The sequence below is a fragment of the Scleropages formosus genome, chromosome 6, assembly GCF_900964775.1.
Source record: "Scleropages formosus chromosome 6, fSclFor1.1, whole genome shotgun sequence".
Taxonomy (NCBI): domain Eukaryota; kingdom Metazoa; phylum Chordata; class Actinopteri; order Osteoglossiformes; family Osteoglossidae; genus Scleropages; species Scleropages formosus.
In genome coordinates this window covers 28,573,019-28,581,740 of record NC_041811.1, presented here as the reverse complement: position 1 = coordinate 28,581,740, position 8,722 = coordinate 28,573,019, and the positions used below count along the sequence as shown (strand labels likewise).

At 46.2% G+C, this 8,722-nt stretch overlaps 1 protein-coding gene across 3 annotated transcripts in view; it reads left to right on the top strand.

Moving 5' to 3' along the window:
* The first annotated feature begins 4,424 nt into the window (after positions 1-4,424).
* Positions 4,425-8,722, top strand: part of myo5b (myosin VB) — a 45,458-nt gene continuing 41,160 nt past the window's right edge. Inside the window, exon 1 of one of the 3 annotated variants that reach the window (XM_018753878.2) lies at positions 4,425-4,656. In XM_018753878.2, coding sequence (XP_018609394.1) covers positions 4,630-4,656 — 27 coding nt within the window. In that variant the 5' untranslated portion in view covers positions 4,425-4,629. Of the gene's footprint in view, positions 4,657-5,465; positions 5,979-8,722 lie in introns of those variants that run through there. The other 2 variants (XM_018753896.2, XM_018753869.2) reach the window with 2 other exon arrangements.

Genomic DNA, 8,722 nt, shown 5'->3' with positions numbered 1-8,722 from the left:
GAGCCCAGAAAACCAAGCCCGAACCCCCAGGTAAGCCCACAGGGAAGCAGTATGTGCCCCCACAGATGCGGGCCACTATCCTGCAGTGGGCCCACGACCATCCTGCCGCAGGCTACCCCGGGTTCAGCAAGACCCAGACGCTCCTACAGAAACATTTCTGGTGGCCATCACTAGCCGAGGACACTCAGGACTACGTTCAGGCATGTCGGATCTGTGCCCAGGCCAAGCCTTCGAACCAACGACCTGCTGGACTCCTGGAACCCCTACCAGTGCCCAATCGCCCATGGTCATACATCACACTGGACTTCTTGGTAGACCGTCCCAACTCAGAAGGTAAGACCACTATCATGACTGTGGTTGACAGGTTCTCCAAGGCTTGCCAGTTGGTACCCGTCCCCAAAGTCCCTACAGTGTTGGAGACAGCAGAACTCCTGTTTCTCCATGTGTTTCGCCTCTCTGGACTACCGGAGGACATCAAATCTGACCGGAGACCACAATTCACATCCTCACTATGGAAGGCCTTTTGGTGAAAGTTGTGATTCTCCGTGAGTTTAACCTCAGGGTACCATCCGCAGGCAAATGGACATGTTGAACGACTGCAGCAGGACATAAGCCAGTTCCTGCGCAGTTACTGTACCGAACAACCATGAGAATGGGTGCAATACTTACCATGGGTCGAGTATGCCCATAACTCCTTGACTCATGTTTCCATAGGCTGTACCCCGTTCCAGTGCATGTTAGGCTAACAGCCCACTTTGTTTCCCTGGCAGCCCGTCTCCTGTGATGTCCTGGCTGTGGACGCCTGGTACTGACCCCGCGCAAGGGTATGGCAGACCGTCCAACACCTTCTTCGTAGCCAGGCACAAGTGAAGCGGCAGGTGGACCGCCGGAGCATCCGCTCTCCTTCTTGCCCGGGCAGAGGGTATGGCTGTCCACCAGGGGTCTTCGGGGGGCATACCTGTCAAAAAACTCAGCCCCCGATACATTGGTTCATTCAAGGTCCTACGCCGCGTCACTCCGGTCTCCTACCGCCTCCAGTTGCCACAAAACCTGAGGATCCACCCGACGTTCTACGCGTCATTTCTCAAGCCCTGCGCCGCATCCTTGCACCAACCACCACTGGACTCGCCACATCCGCTTCCCCTGCAGGTTGGAGAAGTGCCTGCTTATGCGGTCCAAGCACTGCTGGATTCCCATCGATGGGGTGGAGTCCTCCAATACCTGGATGACTGGGAGGGCTATGGGCTGGAGGAACGATGTTGGGTGGCTACCCGTGATGTGTTGGACTTGGACCTGATCAGTTTTTTCATAGAGACCATCCGGATCGCCCCGTGCCCAGGCCCCGGGGCCGTCTACCTGGCTATCGCAGGGCAGCTGAAGCTGCTCGTGGAGGGCGGGGTACTGTCAAGCCCCCTCAGTGCAACGAGGATCACCTGCGGTGGATTAGGGGACGGGAGCATAAAAAGGAGGTTCGGAGCACACGCAGATGCGGAACCTTGTTCAGCCCTGCTCATCGCTCTTCGTGTGCTCACCAATCTACCTACCTTCCCTGTTCTACCCATCCCCAACCCTGTTCTCCCGTCGCCTCTCCCTTCCTCTCGACTCCACGGTTTCCACAATCTCCTGCTTGTCTCACGGATTACGGCTTTTGGATTGTCTCTTTTGTTACATTTGTTCATCAGCGACGTATGGCTTGTTTTGTGACTTCCTTTCTTGGATTCCCCTATGCAACTCTGACGCTCTGCACTTGGGTCTGACGGCTTCCTCCCGGTGCGACAGCATGACACACACACACACACACACACACACACACACACACACACACACACACACAGACTGACTCCGCTTGTCCCAAGCAGGGTCACAGCAAGCCGGAGCTTAACCTGGCAACACAGGGTGCAAGGCTGGAGGAGGGGACACACCCAGGATGGGACGCCAGTCCGTTGCAAGGCACCCCAGGCGGGACTCGAACCCCAGACCCACCAGAGAGCAGGAACAAGGCAAACCCACTGTGCCCCCCTGGAGTCCAATACACACACACACACACACACACACATTTTCAGAACCGCTTGTCCCTTACTGGGTCACAGGGAACCGGAGCCTACCCGGCAACACAGGGCGTAAGGCCAGAGGGGGAAGGGGACACACCCAGGACGGGACGCTAGTCCGCCACAAGGCACCCCAAGCGGGACTCGAACCCCAGACCCACCAGAGAGCAGGAACAGGGCAAACCCACTGTGCCCCCCTGGAGTCCAATATTAAAGGTTAAATAAAAAAGTGCATACTTGGCTGAAGTGCCTCAGTAAAATGGCCCCTTTGTATACTTACATTTATTTATTTAGCAGACACTTTTGTCCAAAGTGACTTCCAAAGAACTCTATGTAGTGTTATCAGCCCACACATCTTATTCACCACGGTGACTTACACTGCTAGATACACTACTTAGACTGGGTCACTCATCCATACATCAGTGGAACACACTCGCTCTGTCACTCACACGCTATGGGTGAACCTGAACAGCATGTCTTCAGACTGTGGGAAGAAACCAGAGCACCCAGAGGAAACAGACACAGAGAGAACATGCAAACTCCACACAGACTGAGCGGGGATCGAACCCATGTCCTGTCCCAGAGACAGCAGCACTACTTGCTTTGCCACCCATATATGTGGGTCAAATACTTTTAAACACAGTGAAATCCATCAGTTAATCACACACACGCATTTTCAGGACCGCTTGTCCCATACAGGATCGCGGGGAACCGGAGCCTACCCGGCAAATACTACATAATTATTTGTTTTGAATGTATGGCACATTTAGAAATTCAGAAAATCACCTGCTTTGTTTAAGCAGCCGGAGGTTCAAATGTTGCAGTTCCTAGAGTGAGGAGAGGAACAATGGGAGAGACATACCTTTAAAGGTATCTCTGGCTGCCAGCCCAGATGCCTACGTATCATGATCCTAGAAGGAAAACCAACCAATCAGATGAAACTGCCTGCAGCAAGGGAGCTGACAATGTGGCCCATGAAAACACTGCATGTTGGTGTCCTCATGCACCTGAATACAGCAGGTGGGGCAAATTTCATATTAGACCTGACAGCTAGCTGGAACACCAAACTGGACTGACTTGATTCAGGCAGCATCTGCTCTGTTGTTGTGTTCCAAGGTGTGTCACATACCTGTTTTCCTGAGACGGTGAACAGTGATGTAAAAGGTGATAGGGACAGAAGCTTTGCAGTGGTGACTGGGCAGGTGATTGCTGGTGCACATTCACCTGAGGCTGAATCACAGAAACCTCAGTCAGCTCCCACTGTAAGCATTCTCTTTCAGGTGTTGTGACCATCACAGTCTGCGTTGAGCAACTTCCACCTACCAGGTCTTGCAAAAGCATCAAGCTCACTTTTGCAAGAGTCTGCGGACAAATACTTAAAAATGTAACAAAACATGAGCTAAAGTAGTTTGTGCGGATTAACACAACTGTGCTCGACTTAGAATAAGTAGAAAGGCAGTAAGGTGTATCTAATGAGCTGTAAGAGAATGAGTGCTGGACATCTGTGGGAGCAAACCCTTGATGGCTACAACACAGTGCAATCTTATGATACTCTGACTCAGAATATTGCAAATCCCCACAAAGACAAGTTCGTGAAAAGCCATCACTAAGGCGACATTAATCCATAAGCAGACAACTAATAATTGCATAACAATATGTACACAACTGGTAGAGTACTACATCTAGCTGTCCATGAATCAGTGCAATAAAATTAGCTTAGTTTTTCCAAGATATTATGGGACACATAATTACTCGCTGTTAATAGTCTCTCGCCATGGTCAAGCAAGATACTGTATTAAGTATAAAAAGCCATCATGATCTATTCACACATTCGACTATGATACAGCACCTGAGAAGCAGGCATGCAGTTATAACTCAGCACAGTACTGGCCTGTGCTTCCTTGGCTTATTTATAAAACTGGAATTCATCATCTGTTATTATAATGTTCCCGTTCCAGGGGTGATTTGAAATGCGCTGGTCGCACTGTAATGAATTATACGCATTTCCGGTGACTCAGTAAACAAAGTAGGATAAACCCAACACAGTGCTTTATGACTTCACACATGCCATTTTATCCCTGTTTTAGTATTTGCAGTTCAAACGCCGAAATGGTTGGATGGATAGATATATAGACAGATAAATGGATAGCACACATTACTCACTAAATCTGTGCATATTTTATCTCCACTGTTATGCTTGCCTTGCCATTTCACAACTGGTGGCATTTTTTTCCCTTCCATTTGTCTGCCAATTCCTTGACTCTTCTAGTGTGTACTATAATACAGTCAACACCCCATACCATGCCTAGGAGTGGTTTGGGAGTGGACCAATTACCCGACTGCAGGAAAAATAAATTTCTCACACCATCAGCATTGCTCAGGCAGGTCTGAGACATTGCTCAAGTGCGGTCGCTGCTACCTGGACAGGTACAGCAAGCAATGGCCAGACAAGCACAAATCTGAGCCAGGCCTGAGACAGAGACACCTGCCACTTGGTCCCCTGGATTTTGCTTCTTTTCAACACACAGGACATTTGCAAGTCAGGTCAGAAGAAGGAACAAGACAGAGCTCGGTCTACGAAATGACTGACTACGAACTTTACTGTAAGGTAATACACCTGTGTTTCTATAAGCGGTTCTGAAGCAGACCGGAGGTAGCGTGAGCTCAACGCTGTTGTTGCTCCGGTAATAAACACAGTAATTTCTTTACATGATCTAAAATAGAGGGCATGTTGTCAGTCTTGCAGAGTAACCAAATATAACTTTGAAGAGACTTCACCAAATTGGACTGTGAAGAGCAATACTGAAACTACTCGCCCTACAGTCACCGTATAGATTTTGCAAAATTTTAGATCTTTTATTTGTTGAGATGTTCATAAATCCATAATAAATTGTCTAAGAATGAGCTGGAAGTAGGGTTTTACATACAAATACCTGATTTTTGACGCGACTACAAATAAATAATAGGACAAAAAATTGTCATCTACTGCTCTGGCCATGTCTCGCCCAAGCGAATGAGTAAATAAAGGTAGTTTTTACATTAGCTATTATTGTACGCATTTTTCTATCTCTTGAGCAAGACCACCTTTTGCTCCACAGCTGCTCAACCGACGCCGTATTATACGAAAGAGCGATGGATCTCTCATGATAATCTGCAGTGGAGATCTGAAATGGCGTGTTGTGGGGCTTTTTTCCATTGTTTATTTCTACAGACGTATGCTCCTACCTAAACTTTTAGAGAGAAAAAATACTATTTTGGCCTTAAAAATAAAAAACTCAAGCGCGTAAGTCAGAAAGAAAGAAGAGCCGTCAGCAGCGGCGCTGTTATCGCGCCTCGAAAACGTCGCGCGCTCTTCGCGCCAGTGTAGTGCCCTCGGGGGCCAGAAGGTGTCTCGAGCCCAGAAAGCCGGGAAAGAGGCTGCGCTCCGCGAGCCTGGGCCGCAGCGGCGCCAAACACCGCGCGCCAGGCCGTGGATACGGAGAGGAAGTGAGTGACGGACGCGAACCGACTGTACATAGTCTAAATTATATGACGGTATTTTTCCGCTCCAGCGTTTTGTATTTATTTTTAAACTGAAGTTTTTGTCCATACCTGTGAGAAAAGGTGTGTGTGGATAAGAACCTGCTGGGATACCCTTTCCGTTTAACCGAGGAGAAGAAGAAGAGAGAGAAACACCTGGCGCGTGGGGAGGAGGTCGGAAGTGGTTTCCAGCCCCGCAACAACAAGAAGGAAACACCAGTGCGAAACAACTGTGGGGAAAAAGGGGGAAAAAAAAAAAAATTCGACAGGACGTGTACCTGCTTTAACAGGACACTATTCATGGAAATATTTGTGGGGATAGTGTAATGAAAACAGACGACTTGTCGTGACTAGTATATGGTTGGGTCCGAGTAGTGGGACAAGATGTCAGTGAACGAGCTCTACACAAAGGTGAGTGTGGACTGGGGTGAAGAGCGTCAACTGTGGGGATGAGGGAATCCTGAACTTGGGGGGAGGGGGGTACTGTTATCAGCCTGATAGTCTGCAAAATGCGGACGTTTACTGCCGTTTTTCAGTCTTTTGTGCCTCAGACAAACACATTTTCTACTACATCATCTTACTGCTGCTGGCTGACTTTTTGAAAAATACATTGTTAAATTAATGTGAATATTTCCATTCACCAGAATTAATGCGAAGTTTCTGCTCAGACGACTGTTTGCCTGGATATAATTATATTCGGCTGTGTAACATTTTTTTCCCACGGCGTTACACTAACAAGTGCTGAAATGCCGCACCAGCGCTGTTTGTGCGGCTCTGTGAACAGGTGCGACAGGCGCTAGTTTCGCTCTGGTTTCGGTCTCTTCAGGGAGTGTTTGCAAAGTGCGTCCCGTTTCCCATCTCATTACACAAAACGACAGTGCGCTTTCAGTTTTGAGAAGTTGTGGATAGGGGTCAACACTGTTACTCAGAGTGCCGTGAAATGTTTAAAACCGACATCTACTAGCATCTAGCTTATAATATAATGACGTTTTAAACTGCTATTGTAAAATTTTCAGACAGACCTAAATTCGTACGGAATTGTTTTAAATGCAACTGTTAATATTCAATTTTGTATTCTCGAATTCCTCTCATATAGTTAACGTTATACTATACTAGAAGCTATGTTTTTCCAGTATATAGACTGAAGACTGATTGTGACTATAGACTAATGCGCCGGCTGTATATCGGGCCCGCTGTGCGTATTTTTCGGTAAGAAACTTTTTGAGGAAGTTTGAGACGCCCCCTATCCCAGTGAGGAGAGCCCCTGTCAATACAGTCAGACTGCCTTGAATGATCGATAGGGGTTTTCTATAGAGCAAAGTGCAAAAGCACTATTGTACGCTGCAGTAATGACACACCTTGAACAGGTAGAACGGTCGGGCTCATGTCAGTACATCAGAGAAAAGATAATGTGAAAATTCCAAAACAGCTGAAATTCATTGTATACACCTCTTTTTTTTTTTTTTTTTTAACCAACTAAAGGCCCTTGGGCATACACTGTTGTTGTTAGTAGTAGGAGTAATATGTTTAGGAACCTTTCTGATAATGTAAAACAAGACCAAATTTTATGATCTTTCTGCCCCTGTGGAAAAACTCTAAACCTGACACTTATATTTTAGTATTTCTCTTTAACATCCCAGAATGTGCCCACAATCTCCTGTTATAGGATTGTGTTTGGCCATTTGAGCCCAAAGTCATCATGGTATTTGATTGTTTTCTGATAATACTTCATCATGCCATACCCAGACACTTTGGAACACAGACTGGTCATTGTGCATTTTTGTTAGAGTTCTCAGTGGTGTTTTTGGTTTTGTTGAAATTTACAGTTACCATCTTCATTAAACCTAATGGGGGTAGGGGAGCTGTTGCTTTGAAGAATGTGTGTGTAACTAACCTATTTGTAGATGTAACGTGCTGTACAGGGAGATCTTGTGCAATGTTAGTTGGCAGATCTTGCCTCCTTCACGGTCAGCTGAGCAAGCCACAGTGACAGGAGCTGGCATGTGTTCATGGGTCTTTCATGGTGCCTCACTTCTCCAGAGTTGCTTTCTTGCCATCTTGCCGTATAGTGCATTTCCAAAGACCCCTTGGTCAGGTCATGTGGCAGGTTTGCCTGCAGTGACATCCAGTCCAATTGAGTTGAAAATAATGGTTTTAGTTGTGCAGGGACAAATGCTGTCAGTTCCCCCCCACGTGGCTGGCTGTCCCAGTATTACCCTCCACTACTGTGTCTAGCAAATAGCTTAGAAGTTGGAGGCTTTAGTGGAGGATGTGTAGAGACTGAACGCTGAGGTCACGCCTCTTGCACTCCATTATCCAAGCCATGTGTTGGTTTTCTTTGAACACAGTTCAGTCTAAAAGGTATGCAGATTACATTTGTTCTGCATAGCATACAGCCTTTCCTCCACCTGTATGTGTAATATTGAGGAACCAAGCCCAGGGAGTGGCAGCTGTGCTGCTGTATTTTTAATTTAATTTTTTTTTGTCAGACTCTTAAGAGCACTCAGCATTTGTACCAAACAGCACAACAGTACATCACCTTGAAAAATATGTAGTATTTGTTTGCTTAGACTTCTTTGAATTTGCCTTGTTGTAATATGCTGAATTTAAGTACATGTTAATCTGCTGTGGTTTTGTATGTCTATATTTGTATGCCATTTTTTCCCATGTTATGCATATTTATGAATATTCTTTGTGTCTGTGTTTATATGTTAACAATTGTCTATATGTCTAACGATAGTCTATTTGGCTATTCCTCATATATTCAAATAGTGTAAAGGGTGATCAGCAGACTATCACACAAATAGACAATCATTATTAAAATCCAGCAATCACTTTTTCTGTTAGAACCATAAGGCATCTGATTCACATAGTGAGAAACATGTAACCATTCAGTGTTCTGCAGTTCCTGAAATCACTTTGTAATAGAACTGCAGAATACAGATTGTAAAGTTATGTGCTACTCACTGTGTGAACCAGGTGCTCTATGGCGGTAGTATTACAGCTGTTCTAGGTTCATACAGCATTAAGGCCATACAAGATTAAAGGCAAACTGGTTTTCATAAGAATCCCTGAAGGCTGTGACAGGCTTCATTAAGTTTTAATAAAAGTCATTGTGTTTAAGTGTTGAAGAACATCAGGAGATGACAGATGCT